The sequence below is a fragment of the Fulmarus glacialis genome, unplaced genomic scaffold (genome assembly GCF_000690835.1).
Source record: "Fulmarus glacialis isolate BGI_N327 unplaced genomic scaffold, ASM69083v1 scaffold14712, whole genome shotgun sequence".
In the NCBI taxonomy this organism is placed as follows: domain Eukaryota; kingdom Metazoa; phylum Chordata; class Aves; order Procellariiformes; family Procellariidae; genus Fulmarus; species Fulmarus glacialis.
This window is the reverse complement of record NW_009199924.1, coordinates 7,575-35,544: the sequence shown is the minus strand read 5'-3', so window position 1 is coordinate 35,544 and position 27,970 is coordinate 7,575. Positions and strand designations below refer to the sequence as shown.

At 37.6% G+C, this 27,970-nt stretch overlaps 1 protein-coding gene across 1 annotated transcript in view; it reads left to right on the top strand.

Moving 5' to 3' along the window:
• The window catches only part of CADM2 (cell adhesion molecule 2), a 30,920-nt gene extending 7,910 nt beyond the window's left edge, over positions 1-23,010 (top strand). Inside the window, exons 3-4 of the mRNA XM_009573416.1 lie at positions 732-902; positions 22,916-23,010. Of these exons, the coding sequence (XP_009571711.1) occupies positions 732-902; positions 22,916-23,010 (266 nt within the window). The remainder of the gene's footprint in view (positions 1-731; positions 903-22,915) is intronic.
• The last annotated feature ends 4,960 nt before the right edge of the window (positions 23,011-27,970 follow it).

The window sequence follows — 27,970 nt, the reverse complement described above, 5'->3', positions numbered from 1 at the left end:
TTTTTAACTGAATCTGCACAAAAACAGTAGGCCAATTTAGCACGATATAAAGCAGTGAGTGGGAGGTCTCTTTGAAATAACTTTATTTCCAGTCTTCTTGGGACTTGTCTGTAGAGTCCAGTAAATACTGTGACATGCTCTATTTACAGTTGTTCATCACCATTGATATCTATACTTTGGTTTAGTTTAATTCATAAATTATCATAATTTTAGCCAAACAACAGAATTAGCAATGGATAAAGTAAGCACAGGATTGATGAGAGTACATGCATGCAACCCTTAGTTCACATGGCTTCAGTAATATCCATGTATTGCATTACTATGAAAGATTATAAGCGTGGACTTAGAAAATTTAATATTTAGTGACACTGTGACTACTTAAGGGAAGTGAGAGTGGGAGGAGACCACATTTTTCTAATGAACTGCAGAGAAAGTTTATATCAAATTTGGACCTAAACATGTAAGAGATAATGATGAAAGGAATTTCCATTTGAGTGCAGTATCACATAACCAATTTTGAAATTTTCTTTTGCAATATATATCTCCTGCTCTGGCAATTGGAGCCAATTGAGGAATAACTGCAGTCTAATTACTTTTGTTTTAAAGGGATCAATACAGATATGAAAGATGTGTTTTTGCAACAAGTGTGACAGATAATTTAGCTGTCTAATGCTCGACTACTTTTTCTAAAAATGTTGGAGAGAATTTTTTTTGTTTATTTTTTCTTTCAGATGTTAAATATTTAAAAGAAGAAGATGCAAATCGTAAAACATTCACAGTCAGCAGCACACTGGATTTCCTAGCAGATCGCAATGATGATGGTGCAGTTGTAAGTTGCAGAGTAGATCATGAGTCCCTAAACTCTACACCTCAGATAGCAATGCAGGTTCTAGAAATACACTGTAAGTAATACATGTAATATATACTTGCTTTTATGGTTTTGTTTTGTTTCAGAGTTTCTATTGTGGGAAAATTATAAAAATCTCTGGTATTGTGTGGAAAGATAACATCTTTCTGTTAGCCAACTTCTCTGGTTTGTATTTGTTTGGTTGGTTGGGGTGGATTTTTTTGGTTTTTGCAGGAGTAACTCTAAAAAGTTTAATGGGAGCTTTATCAGTGAAAATCCTATGGGACTGAGTTCCTGGTTTGCTTTGAAAAATGGTGGAGAGGAAATGCATTTGTCTTTTTTGTTTATCATTGTAGCAATGTGAGAGAGTTCTTAAAAATCAAGATCATAGTGGTTCGCAATTTTCCTTGAAAGTATCTAGAAACTTGAAACAAGGGTGTGAAGAAGCAAAGTTCACAGCAGACTGCCTCAATAACTTTGAATCCTGCTAATGAAACTCTGTGTAATAACACAAGTCCAGGAGGAAAAACCCTTTAGAATTTATTTTTAGGCCTTGTCTATACAGGATGTTACTCTTGATAATCCAAACTTCAGTTGTTTTGTATCTCTATATATTGACTTATTTTTTCAAATAGGATTTCTGGAAACTTGAACTTTTCTGCAGTGAATTGTTTCAAAGTTGAATGAACCTGCCTATCTATCTGTGTGCCCTACTCTGAAGTCATGTTGTCCTTTGAGTCAGTTTTCTTCACTTACAAACTGTGAGACACTCAGAAGAACGCCTTTTCACCATCAGATGACATTTTCACATTCACTTGCATTATACCCACCGTTCTTCATGGTACAGCTATTTGGATATCTGCAGAACACCTGTACTTTTGGCTACCAGCTAGCAAAAAAAAGGCATCTGCAAAATATTGTCAGATGAAGTGAAGGGGAGGTCTGCTTCTAGGGTAGGTGTAATCAAAGGACCTACCCTAGGTCCTATTATAAAGCAAACAAGCTTGTACATAAAGCAGACAAGCTTCCAGTAACTGCAACTAGTTCCAGACATACCATGTCAAAGACAGCTGGCATATATAATTTGTTTCTAAACAGGGATATTTCTATAAGCATCTAAGACTCGTAGCACGTAAAATGAAGTAATGGCAAAAGCACTCCATGCATAGAAGCTGACAGCATTGCTAAAAACGTCATCTGCAAAAAAGTCCGAAAATTGGGAGGATGTGGATTAGCATCACAAGTAATATCTACTGAAAATAACTGTTTTCTGAAACATTCTACCCATCATTTTACTGAGGAAGATCAAAGCCTTTCTTCACCAAATGGCTATTAAACACCTGCCTCCCATAATATGTTCAATAGGCATCTGTACTAGAGACATGAATCCTTAAGAGCTCTATTTCCTTGAATTCTAAATCCCACAACGATCAGCCACTGAGCTGGCCCATGCTTTCACTTCCAAATTGCTTGCTCTTCCTTCAGTGCCCTGCTCAAGTTGTTGGCACTACAGGAGATGAAACAAATTGAATGGAACAGTACATACAGAAACAGGACAGCTGTACGAGGTTTAAACAGAGTCACAGTGTCTGCAATGTGATGTGATTCAGGGTAAAGGCAGGCTTCTGGTTTGCATGAGCATCATAAGATTATAAGGCATAGAAACCTTTCTGTGGCCTCTCATGTATACAGCTTCTTGAATGTTTGTTGTTTCCTTCCAATTTGCACCCTAGGTAGCAAGACACTACCTTGCTAAATAGCAGAGGGGTGCGTCTTTCTCTATGCCTGTTGCTTCATGTTTTGAACAAGACCCTTCTCTGTCTTCTGCGGGTTCACTGAAGTTGTCTAATAAGGACAAACTGCACCAGGCATTTACAATTACTAATGTGCTTTATGTTACTGCCCCCTCAGACTGCCAACTTATCAAAAGCCACAATGCTCAAGTAATTATTTCCTGCTTGCTCCATTAATTTTCAACCAATCAATTTAATACTCTCCAGCACTATATAAAGTCATTATACACGGAAAGATAAGTCAGAAATCTGCCAAAAGAAGCTCAAGTTTAGAAGAGAGAGTGGAAATACCATTTAAAACCATGGAGAAAGCAGTATTTTATTACTGGTGACGAGGCTAAGAACAGGCTATTATTGTCCTTTTCCTTACTACCTTACCACCATCTCCATGGTCAATATACTCAGAAGTCTTACACTGGGCAAGTTTGTAAAGGAAACCTTATAGAAAGAGAAGGAGATTCAGGGAAATAATTATGTGGTTCGGCAGAGAGCCTTGAAGGAAAAAGAGGAGAAGGATGATTTACGTGAGCAATCACAAAGACTCTGAATGGGGTACATCGCACTGGAACTGGGCCCTTTGATTTTATTCTCCTGGTATTGCTCACCGTCGTCGTGGGTATTACTGCAGTCACTGGAAGCTGCTGACTTTTTTCCATCAATCCATAAGACTTCAAACATATAAGAGACATCCTATTTGTATTAATGAGAGGCATGCTCCCAGGACCCAATGTGAGCTGACCCAATATATCCTCAGCACCACCTGACAGCAGTTCAAAAATAGTGCTGACAAAACAGATGAATTATGGGACCCCATGAGAAAAGTCAGGAGAATTTGTTAATCTGACATCCTGTAGGCTCCAAAATCACAACCAAGTAGCATGGCATTGCTCCATAGCGCACTTCTTTTGAATGTCCCAGAGGTATTTCAGATGAGCAGAGAGCTATGGGAGAATGATAAGCAAATACCTTAAAATGGTCAAACAGAACAGCACAGATGAGCATCAGTTTGGCAGAGAACAGATACACAATGATTGGGCATCACCCATTAGAACTGCACTTGGTTTTTAAACACCTTCCTAAAATCTGAAGAATTTTATCTGTGGTGCATGGACGCTCCTTATGAATTATCAGTGTATCATCACAGGTTAGAAAAAAAGGGCAATAATAAGGTCTGGCCATTTCTGTCCTGTATAATTATGCTTGAATGTAAAAACGTCTGCTTTGTTTCAAGCAACTAGACCCTGACAATGGACAAAACATTTGTGGCTTCATCAAAACAAAAAAAGAAAAGAAAAGGAAAACAACAGAACACTAGGAATTACAGGATTGTGTTTGCATCCAGTGGATGATAGGTAGAGAAAAAGGAAAACAACACAATGGTTGGAATGACAGGTTTTTATTTATGCCTAGTGAAAGACAGAATAAAATTAAATCTGTCCTACACTATGAGACTATACAAAACAGATATTTTTTAATGAGTCCATGGAGAGATGTAGATAGAGGTGCTTATGAGTCCACACAGCTGCTTTTATCATCAGCTTTAATAGGAAGTAAACTTAGCAAAACGAAAGCCAGTAATGCCATCAGCAGCGATGTCAATATGGAATATACTTTATTCCCTCTTTTTCCCTTACACGAATCTTAGCTTTTATTAGTGTGATAGAGCAATCAAATCAGCTTTCCCCAGTAGTATTAGAGTACATGAAATGAAGCTGAGGACTAAACTTTTAAGATAAGAAAGTTTTTATTTTCTTTTAATATATATATGTGTACGTAGTAGAAATAATGTCTGAATCCTTCTGCTGCTCTTTTCTTTTTTTTTAACGGTTAGGTACAGAAGTAGAGATTACCTATATTACTTATAGCTTGACCAAATGAAGGATATCTTGAAGGAGACCGTGATCAGTCCTTGTTTTCACCGGGCTTTCCAGATTAATTTTGCAGACTTCAAATATTAAAATAATAGGGATGCTGTTAGGGTAAGCATGCGGTACCCCGCTCCAGACTGTGGGATAATTAGCTCCTCCAATCTTTTGAGCTTTATTTATCACTGATTTATGTTATGTCTCACTTGTGCTTAATCCTGTTCATCTGTATGTCATGCTCTGCGCACTGCAGGGCAGCCCAATTGCCCAAGTCGTTCTGTCGTGCTGAAAGGTTTGGCTGTAATTTAGTTTCTGCTTGGCCAGCAGTGGTTTGTGGTAGCATGACACTGCTTGCTGACTTTATTTTTCCTCTGACCCTTACTGTCAACAGTAAACCTAAAATAGACTTGTGTCCCCTGTGGCTTTGCTCTGAAGTTTGCTTGTCAGCCTAGCTGCCACTGATTATTAGGAAGTGCTTCTTGCAAGCGATAAATACAAATCTCAGAAGGGTATTTCATTTCATTGTTTACTTTTGCATTCAAACTAAACTAAGAATGCATTCTTTGTTCCTGTATTAAAGAATCACAGGTGCAGTACTTCAATTTTGAAAACTTCTCAGTACGATATTTATGAGATTGTATACTGTAAGTCCTCATGCACACTCCTGAAAAGATATTTTGAGGGCAAGTACAACTTCTGGTCCACATCTGGGAAGTGAGTGAATTCTGCTCATCCCTCCTCAATGTCTTGGACACGTGTTGTTTCCCAGAAGCAGCACCTTCACTTTCCTCTAGGTCTTATCTGAGCAGAAGCCAGCCAACATGTTGCTTCCTACTAAACAGAATGCCATAAAATTATCCAGTGGTAGTTACCTTACATTAGTGAAGATTCTCTGACTACAGTAAATTACCCAGCAGACCTCAGTAAAAATTAATTGTGTAAGTCTGCCCCAGCGGCTGCTTTTGAAGCTTTAAAGTGAAATCAAATAATTTGAACTTCAAACCTAATCATTGTGATTCTAAAATGGCAGCTGTGGTATGATCCGTGCTAACGGACTCAGTGAGATTTTGCTCAAAAGCTGACCACACTCCCAAATGACAGCAATAATAAGCTAAATACGTGTTATGTAAAGAAGTGTCTAGAGAGGCAATTTTGAGTAAACTCTATATTGGCAGACACAGATGTGCAGTGAATTGTCAGTCTGACAAGTCTATAGGCATCAGCTAACTTGCTTCTACAGGCTATTCCAACAATGTTTGTGTAATAAGCTGTTTCTTCATTTGTGGGTTGTTACTAGATTCTTTTGCAAAGAACGTCCGAACTTGACTTTAAAATTAGGCAGCTATTCCAAGAGAATGTTGGCTATTGTCCGGGAAATAAACTTATTGATTTTGAATTAAGTAAACAAAATGCCTCAAATGCAGCAGACTACAGATAAGCAAATCAGCAATGCACTTGTGCAGCCATGTAGAAAATTGTGTGTGTTTGTCTCTAACAGCAGCACACTACTGTGATTTCTGATGTATTAACAAATGGAGGTTTCTCTGACAACAGGATGGGGTTAGAATTTCTGCTGGTGTAAAGCAGCGTAATTTTATCAAACAGCTACATTACCTGATGCTCACTAAGAGAGTTTAGGCCAATATTCTTACTTGGCTGGTTTCAAGTTTTTGTTGGAACACAGTTTTTACAATTATACATTCTGAACAAAAATAAGCAAAAATATATTAAATACAATATATAAGTGTGTGTGAATATGTGAATATATGAAAACATAAGAGATGAAATATATATTATAATATACATTCATATAGTACTATGTGAAATAAGGCATTATAAAAAAAAGGGAAGAAAAGGGTCGGGCATAGTTGACTGTTAGACCCTTTGTCTATGGAGAATGCCTAAAACACTTACAGTTGCATATCAGAACAGTATTTAGAGAAAAAAAAAATCCTTAAATCTTACTGTTTAATTTTAATGAATTGGTTACATTTTAAATATCTTAGGTGGCTGTTCAGGGTGACTATCTCAACCACGGACTTGCTGTCTTTTTGTAGCTCGAAAGGGCAGATGTGTGCCCACGCAAAAGCATACAGATTTGGACACCTCTTAGCTATGATAAAGTATGAGAGGGGAGGGACAGTTTTCCCTGTTGGCTACATATGGTCCTTCTGTACTGTAAATGGGTAAAATATGTGTCACACCTTCATTTTCTTTAACTATGTTGCTGAGGCAGACCATTTGTCTTTTTGAAGCTGTTCAACTAAGACATAAGATTTTAATTTTCTTTTAGTATGCTGCTTTCTTTTTACTTACTTATTTTCCCCAGCTTTGTGCTTAAAAAACTTTTTTTGCTCTTGTACTTTGGCATGAGTGATCTCCTTTTTTCCTTAGCCTCAGGGTTTTGGGTTTTTTGTTGTTGTTTTGGTTTTTTTTTTTTTTTTTTTTTACTTGAGGTTTGACTCCCAGAACTCCCCAGGAGTTAAGCAGTACCCATGCTTTAGGAACAAAGGCACATTTCCCATTTTTGGAAATAGCTTGTACTGCCTAGGCAGAGAACATGTTTTTCCAAAGTGAAGAGAAACTGAGTTAAAAGAAATTTCCTTCACTGATGCTGATCTTTTTTTGTTTCTCATCAGTCAACAGTATTATTGGTCATTCTCATTTGCCTATGGCCATCTCTTCATTATGCTGTGTGACACTCTCAAAGACACACTGGCTAAAAGTAAAATCTGGGAATATTTGGCATGATTACACACTGCCTCAATCTTTGTATGGACAGTCTGGCAAGAGATTGTCCTTGTTCCAGCTGGGGTAGAATTAACTTTCATTCTAGTTAGCTGGGGGATGCTGTTTTTTAGGTTTGGTATGAGAGGAGCATTGATGGCCCATTGATGCTTTCGTTGTTGCTGGGTGGTGCTTGCACTGGGGACTTTTCGGCCTCCCATGCTCTGCCAGGTGCATGGGAAGCTGCGGGGGGAAGCATAGCCGGGGTGGTTGACCCAGCTGGCCAGTGGGGTATTCCATACCATGTGACATCATGCTCAGTATATAAATTAGGAGGCATGGTCCAGGAAGGGGGGGCTCTTCCGTCTCTGGATGGGCTGGGCATCGGTCTGCAGTTTGCATTGTGGATCGCCTGCTTTGTATATTCTATTATTGTTGTTGTTATCATTACTATTATTACTGTTCTACTTTGTTTTTACTTCAATTATTAAACTGTTTTTATCTCAACCTGCAAGTTTTCCTACTTGTGCCCTCCCAATTCTCTCCCCCATCCTACCAGACCTGGGGGATGAGCGAGCGGCTGCGTGGGATTTAGTTGCTGGCTGGGGTTAAACCACGGAAAGATAACATCCCCAGAGGCAGGAAATTATTTACTAACTAGGATAATGAGGTGTCACAGCCTTCCAATTTTTCATTTATTTTTTAACAGGGCCCCAAAATATTGAGCCAGTTCAAATACAGATAGACTGTATGTTGAGTCAGGAGTGAAAATAGCTGGAGTGTTTGTAAGAACTGAAACTTGTTTTGGCTTTGCCATGAGAGAAAATGTTTACCTAACTATATCTTTAGTGAATAAGCTTAAGCACACAATTCTCCTATAATTTCTGATACAGTGAAAAGACCTGGATTTTCCGAGGGCATAATTCTCTAGAGCCATAAAATAAAGAACTCCCTTGAGATTTGCACATCCAGGGCTTTGCAGTTCTCTATTCCAAATTAGCACGATTTGCTCTGTTGCTATAAGCATTTTATCTTAGAATAATTTGAGTGTTTGGGAACTGTGACACCTCAGAGTCCTCTGGAACTTGTGGAAGGTGGCCAATATCTCGAGCCTAAGCCTTCTTTCAAGAGTAACGTGATGGCACAGATGCAGCAGCACATTCTCTGGCATGGCCCATCCTATTGCATGCTGTTCATAACAAATGGCAAAGAAAATTTCCCTTTGAGGAAACAGAATTGTTTTGTTCCAAACAGATATACTCCTAATGCTTTTGTTGGCTTTAATGCTTTATTCTTCAGAGCTCTTAAACTCAGCTCTGGGAACGAGACACATTTAGGCTATGTGTTCTTTTTTTGAGGAAACAGTCTGCTGTCATCATTGTACAGCTACCTAGACCCAACCTTTTGGAAGTCACTAAGTCATTATCAGACTGTCATCTCTTATCAGTCCTTCTGCTCAGCATACCTGACAAAGCCAGGTGTGAATAATAGGCCACAAGAGGGAAACCCAGAACAATTCTTTTTTTTTGAGTGCTTTGCCAGGACTCTGGGTGCTGTAAGAACAATCTCTTTGCTTTAGACACCAAAGAGTGCTGGGTTTTGCTCCAGCACTGGCCTGTCCCAGGGATCTTTTTTACATGTGTCCTTTATCCTTAGCAATGAAGTATACTCCCCATCCTGAGTTAATGGAGGGTAGTAGCTGGTTAGTGTAAGATATCACCCAGCATCTTGATCACCTGGGCTTGGCTATAGCAATATTGTTTTCAGGATGTACTCCATCTCTACCGAATAGGAGGCCCGGACCTCTGGTTCTTAGATCTCAGCGTTTCGAATGGGTTTCTCTATCTGACCTTCATCTCACAACTTAGATGGTCTTACTGATTAAAGCCACTTTTCGTTCTTGCTTAAAAAGCAAGAGGGCTATGTTTTCTGTGTGATGTGCAGACAGGACCTTGGTCTCTCACAAGCCTCCCTCTCTGATCATAGACAATCTCTGTAAGCCTAAGCAAGCAGGAATTTCCATCACTTCAGAGAAAAACTGCCAGCCATTTAAATATTTTAGAAGCTCATGAGGAAAAGCTAGATATTTTCTTAAATGGCTACCTGAGTCTGACAGACAGGTACCATCTCTTGCAACTAATGCTCCCATCCTTTAGAGGTCATCTATCTGAGTGGTGTTCTTGCTTTTCTCTTTCAATGAAGATGTTCTGCTGGGCTGCTGTGACCTTGAGAATGAGAGAATTTCAAGGTCTTCCAGTTGACTCCCTGTTACATTGTGAGACAAGTTTACCCTTTGTACACATTCAGGTTTCCATTCAAGACTCACCCGTTTTGAGATACTCTTCTGGTGTTATCCCCAAAAAGGATTTTGTTATCCCTGAATCACAGTGTGAATATTAATGTGGACAATATATCTCAATGTTATTTTAATACTTGAGTGACCGTTCTTTCCATTCTGTCTCCCTCAAAGGAGGGATATTTCCATATTTACCAATATCTAAGATGCAGTTAAAAATAGTAATAATAAGAATGCAAATTAAAAGATACAGCCTTCAGTACCTGTACACCTCTTTATATTGAATGAAAACTAAATAAGATGTTATTCTATTTAATTATATAGCTCAATGATTATGTAAACACTGTGTTAATAAGTAAAATTATCTTGTTTAAGGTTTTAATATTAGTGAATGCTTGAAACAAATGAAATATAAAGGATAGTTACTGTAAACAGTAAAGAATGATATCTGTGAACATGAAAGTTCAGTGCCACAATTTGCATGTTTAAATGAGATCAATTAGGTTAATGATGGATGAAAATAAGAAATCCATGATTTAAATGCAAAATAATTCAAAAAGTTGTGGGTCCATTTACTGCCAAACTTCCGTCTTTCAAAGGGGATATCTAGTTCAAAGGGTTAATGTACAATCCTGACCTTTCCCATCTGGAGGCTTATGTTCAAATATGGTTTACAAGTGAAATAGTATCTAATATAATTTATTTCTCTCTAAAATCTTTTGTAGGAAAATCCACAGAATGGCTTGTCTATTTTGCATAGAAACTTCAAAATATGGTGTGGGCAGGTTATTCCATTTGCTTGTCATGTGTTTAAGAGAGGGCTCAAGAAGGTTTCAAAGGAAGTTTGGGAGGGAACTTTTAATAATATTAAAAGTAGGATGTTTAGGAAATAAACACAAAATAAATATAATTCCATTTCAGAGGTGTAAGCCTTTCGGCATAGGAAAGAGACAACCTGTGATAAAAGGACTGAAAAGACAGGGCTGGTAAATGAAGCACAGTGGGGTTGTCCCTGAACCTGTTCCAAATACATATTTGAACTGCACAGTGCTTTGCCATGTGGAGATGCTAGCTTCAGTCAGTGTGGTGACATTTCTGAATGAATGAGCACTGATGGGCTAAAATCTGTTTTCTCTCTGGAGGGGAGGCTGGGGACAGAACCTTACAGAGCTCACTGTAGGCTTTTGAGGTCGCATAGTTAATTTGGTCATGACTGGCCACGTGCCATTGTCATCAGTAGAAATCCCCACAGCTGAGTCAGGCAAGCCACTGGAGTATATTCTTAAGTGGACATAAGAAAGAGAACAAGTTAGTTCGTCTACCTGAAAAGACCAGAAAACTAGTGTAATGGTGTAAAAAAAGCAGTGCAGCTGATTTCCTGTAATGGTAAACCTTTCCCTATGTAAGGAGGTAGGTTCCAGAAATAACAATCTATTCCAGACAGCCCAGCAGCAGTATCCCCAACACTGATTGACTGGCTGATTTTTGAAGCTCCTAATCTAAGTAACTATCAGTTACTGTAAAACTGATTAAAAAAATAATTTCTCTGCATTGTATTTGATAAGATGAATGCCTACATGGATATAATGTGAATATATTAAATGATCTGTGTTAGAGATATGTAGTGGAAAGTTGAATTTACAGAAAGACTAGAAAGCAAGTTTTTAAATATACTTGTTATAAATATACTTTATATCGGGTAACACTAACAGGACAATAAAGATTGAGTGGCTGAATGACAGTCCAGTGTCTGAGAAGTTCCACATCAGGTCCCAATTGGAGCAAGAATTTTTCAGGTACACGACTAAGATCCATTAAGCTCCATGCTGCCTTCGAAAATATGCTTCAAATATCTTTTTCATTTTTTCCTAGCCTAGACTTGGTGTTATTTCAAGTGAGATCATCTTGGAAAGAGACTGAAAATTACAGAATCTGTATAGCTCACACCCCAGGTTACAACTCTGTCACCTTCAGCCAGTCAACCTAATGACAGAAGGACAAAGCTGTTCCAAGCCTTCCCTATAGAACAGTCTGGGGGGCTGTTTATTTCCAAAACTAAAGCCTAGCAAGCAGGTGAGACAGTTTGGAGGAAAACATAGAGATTGTTAGTAGGACCTCCCAAGGAATAGAGGTTTGCCCTTCATGAGGGTGTGGTATATATTGATAAGAAACAAGTCAAATTTTCATGTCCCCATAATATTGCTTAGATATTTTTACACAGATTAAACTTTTATAGTTCCCAATATTTGATAGGAATGTCAGAGAAAGGCTTGAAGGGGTATTTGGGTATGCTGAGCATCTAGAGCTCTTATTTACTCCTTCAGCAGTTTTGCATGTGCTGCATTTCTCAAGCCATATTCAAGATTATTTCAGTCAGACATAACAGAAAACTGAAGGCCTTAAGCAAAAGAAACTGAGGATGCAGAAGATAAAGTTGCATTGAAAGGTCATGCACTGACTCGGACTAAGGCATTTCTTGGTAACATATGTGTTTTAGGCAGAAGGGGTTTTTTCTTTTGCTTTTTTTCTTTACTCCTCTTAGGTGACATGGCAAAAATGAGATAAAATATAAATAAGTTGGAAAGAGCACAGTGTAAGGCAACGGAGATGTTAAATGGAACAGAGAGGTTTACATATCTGCAGAGACTGGCAAAATGGAGATTGTTTAGTCTGAAGAAGTGGCATGATAGAAATAATTAAATAAGATAAAAGTTGCAAAACTAAGCTTCATTGCTTGTATTCACTGAAGAAAACAGAGTTGCCAAAGAAAATATTATTTCTACCATATCATTCGTGTGTATATGGGACTTAATGGATAACTAAGAAACCAGTGACCCATTCTGCAAAAGCATGTAAAGGGGAACAGCTGTATTTACACAGGCAGCGCTATTGGTGCTATCTTCATGAAGTGGCACACATTTAGAACTGTGGTGACAGTGTCACACTGTCTGCCACTTAATTCAGCAGGGTCTACCAATATATCCAATGCTATGCTCATATTTATCTCTGCCAGTTTTAAGACCAAGCACAAAGTAGGTAAGAATGATCAATGAACACATTACATAACAAAGGAAGGGTAAAGTTTTCATGCGTTTTAAACGGAGCAGAGAGGAACTACAGAGCTTTGGTGGTGTACCTCCATCTTCTCTTTCACCCTCCCCAAACCCCAACCCACACATTATGTACTATCACATTTTAATCCCTTTCTTTCGTTTTAGCAATTGTGGTGAAGGAATATGGTATGACTGACAGGTGAGATGTTGAAACATGAACATTTTTAAGAAAGTACCAGATAATCAGTGTTCACAGAATTAGTAACTTAAAGGCTTCCCTGCCAGGTTGGTGCTTGAATTCAGGCACTCATGAATTACGAGTGTCAGGAGGAAATATTTCACTGATCGAGCTTTTTTTTCCCCCACATTGGCATTTGGCTTGTTGTTTTGCATCCAGGAGAGTGTTTTTGCACTCTTCTGGTACAAACTGTTACTACCTTTCTCTTCAACAAACATCGTTTTAAACTAAATTAAAAGAGACGAGATAAAGGATGACATAATAGTCATCAAAGAATCTGAGATAACAAAGGGACCATGTGCTGTTTCTGGTCCTGCTTGACTTTAAAGTAGTTTTTAAAGCAGTGTAAAAATAAGATATAGGAATATCCATGTGGGTATGGTACCCAGTATTCACTTTTATCAAAGCTAAGTATTTAAAAAATATTATAAAGGTTAATTTTACAGTATTGTTGAATACATTTATTGAAATGAAATACCATTGCCATGACACAATCATTTGATCTAGATTGTCTCGCCCACAGATCCTACTAACAAAATAATTTGTCAGGTACATAATACTGAGCTTTTCTCTCATCTGTTTAAGCAATGAGTCATTCATTATCTTCTGAAGCAGAGTATCAAACTTACTGTATCTCCCAGTAGTTTACCAATGCAGACTTGCTTTGCGAATGCTGACTCAAAGCAATAGGGCACAGGCAGAAGCCATGCTACTTATAATTTACAAAAGAAGCCCAATTTTGGGAATGCTGATTCACAGCTGTAGGATGCATGCAGCTGGTAAGTGTAAAAGCTATTAAAAATGGTGAGCACTTTCAGAGAGCTGATGAGAGTACTCCTCTCTCTTCTTTCAGATCTCGTTTGGGATATCCAATTTGATGTTTATTTTTGTACATACTGAGTGGTTTGTCCTTTGAATTTACTTTAAAAGTATTTTTTTCTAAGCTTAATTACTTAGGGTTTTTTAGATAAAATTGTGTAGGAATACAGAATTTTCAAGGAGTTTTGTAATTGCTATGCATATATGAAAATTATGATCTTCTCATGGCTTCTGGGAAAAAAAAGATACCTTAAACTGTCCTATGCTTATTCCAGTGCTAATTAATCTGGAAAGTATATACATCATCATTTTCAGAGGTATCTGCTTATTTTATCTTTGCATCTGGAAATGATGGAAAGGTTCCAAGGAAATAAGAGAGGAAAAGCACGATGAAAAATGTAGAAGGCTGCGACATAAATAAATTTCACAAACATGCTTCTTGAAAAAACAGACAAAACCAGGTAGAAAATAAATGAATTAGTCTCTCAGGAAATACTTTAAAAATCTTATCATCTGGCAGTCATTTATTACTGGTAGCAATAATCTTTTATTATTGGACTGTTAGATTTTTATAACATTTTTTAAAATGATAGCACCAGAACTGTTGTTGTTCACTGCCACAGTAAAATACTGGAGAAATTTATGGAAGCTTTTCAATATTCAGAAGGTTTGTGGTCATAAAATAAAACTATGAAGTAAAGACATGCTGTTGGTAGCTCATAATTTAGCTAAATCTGTAAGAAGAAAAGTGTGTTGCGATGAATCAATCATACTAATTTGGACTCTGGTACAAAGAAGAAGTGGTGGTTAGCGTGCAAAAAATTAAACAACAAGGTAAATAAATTAATTAAAAATGGCAGAGTAAACCTGAGTATTATAGATCCAGGCAGAAGATGCTGCTACACACAGTTACATGATTATGTCAGAACTTAGAGTGGTCTGGGAACAGTCAGTGGGCAACAGCAGGAAGGTGGGGAGCTAATACATTTCTATCCCTCTTGGTGACAAAGGAAAATTTGAGAGTTTTCCTGGGCAGCGGCAATTGCTGTCTACGCAGACAGCTTGAAACAATAACCCTCAGTGAGAGAAACCTACCTATTCATCTGAGGAGGATAGTAATACTATGATCCATTGCTCTTGGGACTCTTCTTAGAGATAGTGCAGCAGGTTATGGCAAAGGAAGAGTGCGGTGAGCCTCACCAACCAACCAAAGCAGAATTTCATATATTGCAACAAGGCACAACCTGCTTACTGAGAAGATGAGAATCCCCCTGTCATTCCTAGAAAACCCAACAAAATTTCCTCTAGAGAAGGAGAGAAACGTCCCTCCAGTGCCTCTGCCAAATGATCTGGCAGCCATGACATGGATATTATAGCATAGGTAGGGCCTATGTATTTTGTTTTGTGGGCTGCATGGAGCTGGAGTGAGTGTTTTCCGAGCTGGCGAGTAGTTAATAAGACATGTTCCTTGTGTTGCTTAGGGTCCATGAAGGTAAAACCTGGCATTCATGGGAAGCTCACTGATCACAGCGGGAAGCATTGCTCTGTCACACAAGCATAACTCTCTTCCTGAATGGATCCAATGGCATATTTCCTATTATTGGATCCAATGCAGAATTACGTTGTTAAACAAAGACTTTTCTTACTAGCAGTACTTTTAAGGCTTTTAAAATCATTGTGTATAGAAGAAAGCTTCTAGTCACAAAAGGTAATTTAAAGCATCTAGTCACCATCCTAAAAGATTAAATAAGAATGCAGTATCAATATTTTTAGAAGGAGGGATTCGAATAACATCCTTGTAGCACATCCTGATGTATTATGAGCACTCGCTTCCTCTGACAAACCCAACAAGTGAGGTATTCGTCCCTCCCTGTATTGGTGTCTTTCCTATTACTGTTAACATAATTTGCACTCAAACACTAAGTCCAACAAGGATCACAGACTTCATTACAGCAAACTCAGCTTCTTACTGCAGGTGGAGAGACGTTCATAACATAAACTACAGAGAGAGAATCACCTTGAAAGAAAACACATTATCAGGATCAAAGTATTCCAGTGGAGGCCTAGGGTCAAATGATGTTAATGGGCTGTTTTCAGTTATTTAGAACATGAAGAGAGAAAGGATTCTGTTTGCCCTGGTTTTGAAATAGGCACCTGATAATTTGGTTGCACAGAAACTAATCAGATGGGAGGGCATTGTTTTGGAAGTTTAATGATTTTTGTTGTAGTATTATATTGTACATTTTTATTCGCAACAGGCAAACATATTTGAACTGCTGTGCCTCCCTTTCTTTCTACCATTTTCACTAGATCTATCTCTTTTGGTACTAGTTTGAACTTGCAAGACTAAGTGGGACATTGTGAAAAATAAAAAAAGCACAGGATTTTAAGAGAGAGAGATTTAGACAGCATATATCACACTGATGTGTACCATGCATTAGAAGAAAGAATCTCACTAATGGATTTTTCTTTTTGAACCCCAAAGACTCATAAACTAAAATAATTCAAGAGATTAATCTTTCTCTCTTCACCTTATATATATTGAACCTTATATGTTACTGTCACCAAATGTGACAATTTTTCTGTGCCAGGTCTTTTAATATCCTACAGACCAGAAAAAATACATTCTCTGATGAAGGGACAACAGTGGAAACCAAAAGAAATGCGATTTCTTCTTGACACTGTCACCCATTTCCTTAGAATGATGTGAACCAACCTTCCCAAACCTATAAGTTGAGACCAATAGTACTTTAGGTACTGATTGTTGCTTAAACAGCAAATAACTTGTTTTGTGTTTATTATTGGACTGCTTTGATCATGACAAAAACATGGTAGCCGGCTACAAAGAGAAGATCCAAACATTTTGCAAAATCACTGTATAGCATGCAAAACCATGAATGGATAATACTACAAGAGATTTTCATTGAAATTTTGTACATCCCACATCTTCTGTTATGCCATTTTACTTTAAGAAGTAGGAGTTACAGACTTCATGCAATAAACATGTTTAAAAAACCAAAGACTTGAAGGAGCACTGCGTTTTATATGAAATAGTAATGTGCAAACATAAATGCCCTAGCTGAATATGTATCCATTGCCAGTTTGGAAAAGGTCATCTTAAATTTGGGCTTAGTAAATTTGGTATTAGTAAAATATCTAATATCTGCTTCTGGCATTGTGGTTGCATATAGTGATTTTAATTTTTTAAAAAATTGTTTAAAATTGTTTAAACATTAAAAATGTTGCCATTTTTGGCAAGTAAGAAGGATACTCTGAGGGCACTAGCTCAAAGGCCTTTGAAAACATGTCAGTAAATTTTTTACGTGTAAAGCCCAAGAATGGATGTACCAAAGACACTTGATGCTAAGCATGGACAGAACTTCCAATTAAGCATCCTAGGAAATGTTTACGGAATATTAAAGTTTTCTTTTTATAAGTATCCTAATTTGGCTTTAGAAATCTTTTTTAAATGTAAGTAAGATGAATGGTATATTCCGTGTTATGTTTGCACTGAATGTAAATAGGGACAATTTGCACGGTACTGAGTTACTTGTAGAATTCTAATTCATAATGCGGAATGGGTTAAGAATTTTCTCATACCTTTCCTTTTTTAGTGTGTCAGAAAATCCTGATTTATCCAAACTAGGACATACATAAGAAAAAAGCTTTTTTAGATTCAAAGTTAAATCTTAGTTCTATACCTGAGTGGAAGGGAGACCTTAGAATACCTGGTAGACCTCTGCTATTGCATGGGAGGTCAGCACACAACCCCTTGCACTCTTTGAATCAGACCAAACCCTCGATCCACAGGCTCTGAAGAGTTGAATGTTCTAATCACTGAATTACTGTCAAATAAGTATTCTGCTGGATCTAATCTACGCAGTGTGAGTACTGCAGTACTCAGTGGAATAAGGAACCTCTTTTTCTCATAAATTGCTGCAAGGGCTCTAATAACTCGTCTAAAGAACTTCTCATAAAAATCAAATTACCTTTAAGTAAGGGAGTACAGAAATGGCTTCCTAAGACTTGGGGGTTTAGCAGGCCTCTAAAATGTAGAATGCTGAAGTACAGGACCCTTCTTCAGGTATTAATAACACTATCACTGCAAGTGAAAAGAAGGAGGTGTTCTTGTGCTGTTCTGCTTCCTGAAACTTTAGCCACATTGGAAGATATTTGGGGTGCCAAGTTTAAATTTCATAGTAAGTTACTGCATTTTTTCTTTTTAATATCTATAATTCAGCAGAGCAATTGAAAATTAGGAGCCCTGACCTGGATCTCCACGTCTGGTACAATATTTCTTTGTAAGTTTCTGCAGAGGAGAACCACTAAGACTTTTTCTGTCAATCCTCCTTTCACTGGAAGCCCAACGAAGGCTAAGATTTGCGCAACGTAGAGATTTACCTTTTAACAAAATGTACAGAGAACTCTAGTGGCAAGTACTGTTTACATTACAGCTAAACATATATATATATCTCTCTATCTCAATTCTCTGGAGAAAAGACTGATGCATGCATCTTTAAATAGGTGCATTTCCAGCACTATTTGAATTCTAATGACTATGAGATCACTAATATTTCTACTCCTGAATAGTCTACTACTTCCAATCATCATTTCTTAAAAGTCTCAAGAAAATATATGTACTCCACCTACCCTAACATCTGTCCAGGAAAAGAGGTGGTCTTATTTTCTGTTTCTAGGATTGTAATTATGTTAACTGAAGATTATTACATTAGGGAGACACTATTTGATATGATAACATGATGCTATCATAACATCGTCATAATGTCTCACAAGATGATTTTTCTTCTGAAATCTGGTTATTCCCACACACCTTTTGCTGATTAGTGCCCAAAGATGTATAGGCATCATACTTTGATTTAGTTACTCAGCCAGTAGCTGGTAGTTCCTTGAAAAAGTATCCACAGAAGCTCTGGTAATCCAGCTTGCTAAGGACTGAAGGAAGTTACATAGGAAAAAGAGGCCAAATTACTTTTTTACTATCTTGGGACTAAGAAGCTAGTAGAGATTCATCTTCTGATTCTGTTGGTGACCTGCTTTATGATCTTAAGCAAATTTATTTACTTTTATGAATTCAGTTTCTGCTTTTACGCTGTGGTTGTCAAGAGCTTACACATATAGTTTAACATAACTTAGCATACGGGAATCTTCTAGCGGCTTCCATGTTTTTACTTTATATGAAGATATTTATGTGAAGTAATTTATATAAAGAAATTTAAGCCTGCATGTAACCTTATAAGGGCTTAGCTATAAAAGAATATAAATACATAATAAACTCTTTCTTACTTCAAGCAATGTAAAAACAGCAAGTGCATCTCCTTTTAGTATTGGAGATCTGATTAACAGCAAAGGTTTGGTGACTGATAAGAATCACCTTTATTTTGAAATAGCTTCAAAGAGATTAAATCAATCAGTAAAGCAGTTCCACAAGGTATTAATGTTGGCATTAGTTATTGCTGAGAGTCAACAACAAAAATCATGTGCTGAAGTGCTTAATTTCTTCATATATCAGATAACATTCATTACCAGTGTAAACTGAAATTAATTTTCCACATGCATTCACTGATTTTGTATGTCACTGAATAAAGATGATATTGCCTGATCAAAAATAGATAAATCTTCCCAAAGCTTTGAAATGGCTTCCCTGGTCTTGTGCAATGAGATGTACCCAAATCCTAGAAAGACGGATGAAATAGAATCGCTGAGTGGAACTTCTACCTGAAACAGGAAAGGATATATAAAAAACAAAACCCCATCCCCTTAGTTTTTATTCGTAACCACTGCTAAGCTGTTATTTCCAGCAAAAAGGCAGATTCTTGGCACATAGGGGGTAGAAGATGTCTTGCTATGTGTCTAAAGACGTGTTTGAGTCTCAGTTCAGACTGGTGCTAGCAATCAATTGCAGCTCATAAGTACCTCATTACTCAAGCTAAAGACTGGACAGCCAAACAGCTCTCACGCTGTTGGAGATGCATGTAAATAAATAAGTCACTGGGTATTGAAACCAGTGTATTTTACTGTCAAGGCTTACTGTATTACCTACACTCGCATAAACCACTATGTTTTTTTTTTTTTAAATCAGATTTTCCCAATGCTTATTCTTTTTGGAATATTTATCTGCTCCATAATGTCCTTGGAGCTCACGATAAGGACATATTTGTATGTATTGTAAAGAAATTTTAGTCACCAGTCCCTTGTTCGTAAGAATTCTGCTTGAAATACTGGTCTACAGTATTTTATTACCATAAAATTACTGGGCCAAATCCTAAAAAAGATGCAAATTATTAAAGTTCTGATAAGCTTAATTGATGTAAGTTGTTGTATTCTACTGACTTTAGAGGAGGAGCAACAGATGATCTGACCCACAATAAAACCCTTGATCCTACTCCTTTTGTTTGTTTTGGTTGTAAAAGTAGAGATTTTTTTTGACATATCTACATTATTTATAGCAAGCTGATGAGCATATCTGAAAATAAATCAACCTCTCTTACTGTGTTGCTGTTCTTGATATGTTTTTTCTTTCTTTAGACTGTTTTCTAGTGGTGGTGGTGGTGTTTTCTGGAGATTAGGTGATGTTGCAGTTGTTACGATTAATACTTCTGGGTGTGACAGGTTAAAGCTCACAGTGTTGATAAAGTACATTTATACTTGACAAATCCTTCTGAAATGAACAGTCCTAGCAGGAGGTAGTATTTTGTAACAGCATTTTGTGTTCTGGAAAAATATCAATCAGCAGGGTTTTATTATCTTTGTTAAAATAACATATTTAGGTTAGTTTTGATGCAATTATTCTAAAGGTTTCTTCTCATTTTAAATATTGATGTGAATGTGAAAGTGGAGGACTAGTTTGTCTTAAAAGTTTTCCTCTTATAAGTGTACACTTTAATTCTGGAGAGAAATCAAGCACAGCATGAAAATAAAGTTAAAACAGTAACACTGAGAACCCAAAATAGAATATCAACTAGTTTTTAAAAAGTACTGTTAATAAAATACAAAAATTGTGAATTGTAAGCTTCCCTAAAAACTATGTATTGAATTAATCCCTGCATTTCCTGTTTTAAAGAAACAAGTAGTTACTGTACAAGTCAATTAGTAGGGAAAACCACAAGGGAATATACTTCCTACACTACCTTATTGTGCATTAGAGAGTGAAACATAAATATAAGACCTTTCTTACCCTGTGTTAGTAAGCTCTGCTTAGAAGAGCGTGGAGAACAGAGAGCTGTCTCGGGCATTAAATAAAGTAGGAATGGGAACTTGAAGTTGGGGGAAACAGCACCGCATTGATCCGAGCAAATGAAAGCTTAATTGTCTGAAGTCCGCTCTTCTATTTTATGTGGGTCATTTACAGTAATGCGTAAAATGCTGATTATTTCTTCAGTATTTAAGCCAGTAATGCTAGCTAGATGGGCCTTTAATTTCTTTCTTCACCTGTGGCTATCATGATTACTTCCATCAAAGTTTAGCTCTTTTTCATATTTCTCTGGAAACCTCTTGATCTCATTGCATTAGTTGTCTCCCTCCCTCAGTTAAATTCTTCATGTTTTCCTATCTGATACTAATTTGTTCCTCTGGTTCAATGTATAGCCAAGAGAGTAATTTGTTCATCTTGAATAGCACCACTGAAATCACAGAAGTACTTGATGCCCTGATTTATTAAGGCACTTGAGGTCAGTGCCTTAAGCATGTGCTAAAAATGAAGTAAATGCCAACACGACCTCTAAAGGATTAGTCACCTGCATAATGGTTTGCAGGGTCCTTAAAAATATGAACTTGTGGAACAGATTTGCTACTGATGTAAGGTAAGTGCAGCTGTACTGAAAGCTAAATGATGCTGACAATACTTTCAGTGGAATTATGACAAGCCTACGCTAAGCCTTCCCCTTTTCTTGTCTTGTGCCATGCTGATACATTATAATATGCTAAAAATAAATACCAAAGTTAGAAAAATGCTTCCGACATTTTTAATTGTTCATATGCCATTTAGTGTTTAACCAGTACTACTAGCATCTCAATAAGAAACTATATCGTTAGAGCCTATAATTTTTTTCCATTTGATTTTGTAGGGTCATATTGTCATGCTCTTTCACATTTGCTTGATAATAGGATATCTGTGGTGTCACTACTACCTCACTGCTAATGAAAATAGGAATTGCAAATTGGATGAGACAAAACTTAGATACCCTGGATTTGCAGGTTAAAGTATTTCTTGTGCCATAGATGAAGATGTGTGTTTTGTGTTAGGAAACTGTGGAGGAAACAAGATTTTATATTTTCCTGTTGAGTCTGAAAATTTTCCTCACTGTGACTACGAACTCTTTTTTTCCTTTTCCTAAGGAAAAAACTGTTTTGTATAGAGATGTTTCTTTCTTTATGGTCTTTTTTTTCCTTATAAGAGGTGCCCCTCTAACTCATGTAAAATATTTTGATTATGAGAATATATCCTTGCAAGCCAGCTGGCAAAATGTTTTAAAAGTTAAAGATCTACTGCAAATGTTTTATTCTGCATGAATTCACAGAAGTTGTATTTTGTATCTTTTTGCAATTAAAACTGTAAAGTTAATTCCAATGTATAGGAATAATATTTTTAAATTTTTAGGACAGATTACAAACTTTTATATAGTGCTTTTCGCAGATATTTAAAACATTCTTTTTGTAAATTTTGTTTAAAAAAAAAGAATGTTCTGTTTTAGGGGCAGCATTATTGCATTTCAGAAATAATATCCTGTAAAATGCCTGTAACAAGGTATTTTATCTGAAAGCCCATTGTAGCTTTCTTATTATGAGTTTCAAGCTTCTGCAACAGTAGAAGTGTTCTTATTCAAATGTGTATTATTGCATTCATTCCTCTAATAGCAGCATTCCATGATATCAACCTATAAATAGACAAAGAAACAATTGCACAGAGTACTTGTTATTCACCCTCAATATTTTTTATTTCATTGTTAGATATCAGACTTTGGAAGAGTTGTATGGAGTATTTGCATTGAATGCAGAAAGAAAAAAGTTATTTCCTCTGAGTATACACATGCTTTCTATCTGTTTCCTTGGGATATAAAAAGTTACTGGTTTCGTTCCATTGGTCATTTTTATTGCCTTCCTGAAGACAATGAAAATTGCACAAGGCTCCATATAAAAGCATCTCCAAGTGTAAATTAAATCTATGGTATAGTCTTTTGTAAATAGAGGAGAATGTACTCTTAGATAATAAATCTTTTTTGTGTATATCAACAAGATGTCTATTTTTTTTTCTTCCTAGATACACCTTTAGTTAAAATCATTTCTTCCAATTCATGGCCTGAAGAAGGACAATCTATAATTTTGACTTGTGAATCCAAAGGAAAACCAGTGTAAGTGATTTAACAAGTAATATGTTTTTGTTATTTTCCTTATTCTGCTGTGATTGCAATCTTCAGCTGCAGAAATCTGCTGGTTTTGTCTTGTCCTGGGGTGTAAAGTAATCTCTGGTATAGAAAACCCCTTGAAGCCTGTCTTCATTAAGTGTCTATAGAAGATTAGTCTTTTACTTTGTCATCTATTTTAGTTTTCAGGAAGAATTCCAGCTGTGAGTTGTTTTTTTTTTTTCCAGTCAGGTATATCAACCTGAAAGGAGTGCAGGCTTAATCAGTCACTGTTTACATCATTGAACTGATGGTAGAAGAGAAAACGTCTCATGAAAATCTTCCTACATCAACTAGCCTCAGAGAAAATATATTGAACTTTCTGGATGCTTTGGCTGTCATTTACAGGGGAATTTGAAGTTTAATGATATGTGCAAGTTGGCTGCCTGTTTCTACCAGAATTTGAAAAGATGTAGCCTGCTTTAAGAATATAAATTGTTTTACTCGGAAATTAACATCTCTGCCATCAATATTTTTTAAAGGAAGATCTGCAGAGATTAACTCTTGCACAGAATCTACTATTTAAATAGACTTCACTCTTTAAAACTGTATCTTCTCAGATGAGCTGTTATATATTTACCCATAAAGATACATAAATAATCCAATTGCTTCGTATTAAGTTAATATGAATCAAGTTTCTTCAATATTGACCTACTGCTCAAAAGATTTATATATAGTGTTATATGGAGTGGTGACACACAGCTTTAGAAAGGTCTTGAAAATGATAGTGCAATAATATTTTTGTTCAAGAAAAGGTGCAAATTACATGCCAAAAATCATGTCACTTAGGGCTGAATTTCTCCCTGGTGTAACTTTAGTGACTTTATGGAATTGCTTAATGTAGGAACCTGAAGTCAGATGTAGGTCAAGTCAGGCATTTAAGTTCAAAATTTCTAATTTGAAAAGCTCTTCTGAGTTTAGTCTGGCATCATTTAAACTCTGTAAGTACTTTTCTTTTTTCTATTACGTGCCTGTATCATTTTAAAGCAACTCCTCCATCCAAATCTTGACTGGGCTGAGCAGCTCGGCTTATGTCAACTGCACTACTCAGCTTGGTGTCATCTGCAAACTTGCTGAGGGTGCGCTTGATCCCACTGTCTATGTCATTGATGAAGATATTAAACAGTACCCCAACAGTACGGACCCCTGAGGGACACCACTCATCACCAATCTCCATCTGAACATTGAGCCATTGACCCCTACCCTCTGGGGGCATCTATCCAACCAATTCCTCATCCACCAGACAGTCCACCCATCAAATCCATATCTCTTCAGTTTAGAGAGAAGGATGTTGTGGGGGACTGTGTCAAGACAGATACAGAGGTCCAGATAGATAACATCCGTAGCTCTTCCCACATCCACTGATGTAGTCACTCCATCACAGAAAGCCAGGCAGGACTTGCCCTTGGTGAAGCCATGCTGGCTGTCTCCAATCACCTCCCTGTCCTCCATGTGCCTTAGCATAGCTTCCAGGAGAATCTCTTCCACGATCTTCCCAGGCACAGAGGTGAGACTGACTGGCCTGCAGTTCCCCGGGTCTTCCTTTTTTCCCTTTTTAAAAATGGGGGGTTATGTTTCCCCTTTTCCAATCAGCAGGAGCTTCACCAGACTGCCATGACTTCTCAAATACGATGGATAGTGGCTTTGCTAACTTCTTTCCCCCTTCTCGGACCCTCAGATGCATCTCACCAGGTCCCATGGACTTGTGCACCTTCAGTTTCCTTAGATGGTTTTGAAACTGATTTTCTCCTACAGTGGGCGGTTCTTCATCCTCCCAGTCCCTGCCTTTGCCTTCTGCGGCTTGGGCGGTGAGGCTTGAGCACTTGCCAGTGAAGACTGAGACAAAAAGGTCATTGAATACCTCAGCCTTCTCCATATCCTGGGTAACCAGGTCTCCTGTTTCGTTCCGGAGAGGCCAAAGTCAGCTCTCCTGAAGTCCTGGATAGTGAGCTTGCTGTCAGTCTGTTAAAAGTGGGCACAAAGATGTCACTCTGTTAAAAAAGAGACAATTAATACTCTCAGATATTAGATTTTCCTCTAGACCCTTGTATTTGTTAGTCATTTCTGAAGGCAGTAAAAAAACCAGAAAAATGGTATGTTTTAGCTTGACATACCCAATATTTTCTATTTGGTACACTAAATTTTGTGGATATTCTTTATATGTTAGTATTAGGAGACATTGGTTAAAACATACTAATTAAAATAGAGCTGCAATTGAGGTGTTTAGTGATTTATTTATTTTTTTAAAATAGAACTCAGTTGCAACATTAATGGATTCAAATGCAAACCTTACATGTGGTTTTGAAAGGGCAGCCAAATAAAAACACCACACCACAGAATTATCAAGGCAGGGCACCTCTGTGTGGTAGCCTTTGGGGCACAAATATTTTGCCAATAAATGCACCTCTAATTGTCCATACCACAAGAACTGCCAACATCAGCTGCTCTCTATTGCTTCATTAGGTCAGTCTTTCACGGCGCAGAGCCAGTAATAAATAGGCATCCTCCTGGGAGCAGTGTGCAGTTGCTTAGCATGAGAAACAGTACTGTCATGCTCGCAACCTACATTATGATTACCTTCTGGCTTGTAAGAGGCAGAGAAATTGGAGAGGCCCACAGAGCCCAAATATGTCAGTGTCACAAGATAAGTGATGAACTGTGGGCTTCGTGGAGAGCTCAGAGCCAACCATGGTCCTTCATAGCCATTTACACGCCATGGGTTAATTTCTATACACTGTCAACTTTATGTCACAGTTACAACAGTCTCTCCTGTTTCCTGTAGGCAGCAGTGAATCATACCAGTAAATGAACACTTACTTATAGGTACATTTCTCTTATATGTCAGAGCAATTCTCACAAGCTTCAGAATGACATTAGAGATGAAAATGGAGAAAGAATGAAGCTGGGTTGTGGCTGTGCTGACATTCATGGCAGTTACAGCTTCTGCAGAGTAATTCTTTCCCAAAAGGGAAAAGCAGAATGAGGCTAAAGCTAGAACGTACTTACCCCATCTTACATCTCATCACCAAGACCCTTCTTGCGGAGATTCTGTCCCTCCAACCATGTGCATCATGGATACCCAGATATTGTGTTTCAAAGCTACAACACAGTCCTAAGGAAAAGTCCTACTAACTTAGGGAATGGGAGGGAAGCCTTGCTCAGACCAACACCTCTGGGAAATCAACTGCCCTCTGCATCTCCTGCCAAAACAGCATCCTCCAGAGATATAGCAAGAGGTGACGAACAACTGTTTACTTGGTGTGAGAACTGGAGGACTGAGGCCCTGCTAAGGTTTCATACTTTAGGGAATGAGATTTGTCTTGGCCAGTCAATGGCCATGACTTTGGACAAGAGAAAAAATGGCCTCAGACACTTGGATGCCTGCAGCATCGATTGTCGTAATGTGTGAGATGGGCTGGGATTATCCCAGATTCTGAGGTTGCTAGTTGCTATGAATGGGTTTGTGTCGCCTCACGTTTCTGGTCTTGGTGCAGAGAGCAATGTTGGAACAGGAGTCCTGAGAGTGAGCTAAGGGGGAAAAAAGAAGTGTGGAGAGGGGGTGGAGAGGAAGATGGAAATGTGGGTGAGCCATTTTGAATGATCCAGTGAGGCAACAGGGGAGGGCGTAAGAGGGGATACACAAATTCTGTAACTGCTGTTTTATCTCTCTGCTTATCACTGTGAGGATGAGGATAGCTCTGACTCTGGTCATGACCCTGTGCTTATTGCTATTAGGGGAATTGCTTTGGAGGCAGGAGCTGTTCTTTTGGGTAAGTACTGTATTGCTGCAATAGAAGTGTGATGATACCAGTAAAAAGAGCAGGCCGGTATCCTGCCTATTCTGCGATGGTTTTGCAGAGGCAGGCCATGTGGGGAATTAATAAAGTGTCACAGATCGTTGTAGACTCTGCTACAGTTCCCTCTAGAGTATGTATTGTGGCTGGTGCAGCTTCAAGCAGAGGTAGGCTGCCTGAGAGGTGCTGGGGAGGTTACTGCAAGAGCCATCTGTCCTTGGGTTTGCCCCCAGGGGCTCTGATGGGACATGTGTCATGACACCAGTCCCATGTGGTGGGATGACATACTGACCACAGTGTGAGTCAGAATGGGAGTGGTAAGCTGGTGAGGGGAGGAGGTTTCCTCACACATCACCTTCCAAAAGACCTGCCTCTTGTTTCCATATGCAACTCTGGCTAAATTTATTTCCTCCAGGGTCTAGCATCAAAGTTTGAGTATTCTCTAAAAAAATCAAGTTACACTTACGGATTTAGATCTCTGGATTTGATGATGTTCTGGTCCAGTTTGTGTAGCACTTGGGGCACCAGTTATAAACAACAGTGGAATGCTGGTATTTGGAATATTGTGTGCAAAAAGATGAGACATTTTCAATTAAAATTTTCTGTTGGTGAAAAGGAAAAAAAGAGGAAATATATTCATCAGTTTACCACAGAGATTGTTTTTAAACCTTATAAACATAACTCACTATAGAAACATAACCTATTATCTGAAATATTTTTAGGGAACTTGAGGTAGCATTTGTGAGGATTGTTGTCCAATTGATCGATGTCCAGTTGGTAGACCAAATTTAAGAGTTTTCTAAAAAAGTATTTAGCCATTTCTCTGCATAACTTAGGTCAAGACACCCTGTAGCTGACATCACTATTCAATAGCATTCCTCTTTTGGAGATACTATTGTATAGTTTCAAACCAAATTGAAACTAACCTCTTGTCTTTTCAATCCTTAGAGCTATTTTGTCATTTCCAACATTTTTGACTGGATGCCTAGAAAGTTGTCAGGCTATAACGTTTTAGTAAATGAACTTGCCTAATATGTCTGTAAGGTGTCAGTGGCTCTTTTTAATTTATTTCTTTTTTAGCATAATATAGTTTTACCTAGGCTTTGTTTATTTTCCAAA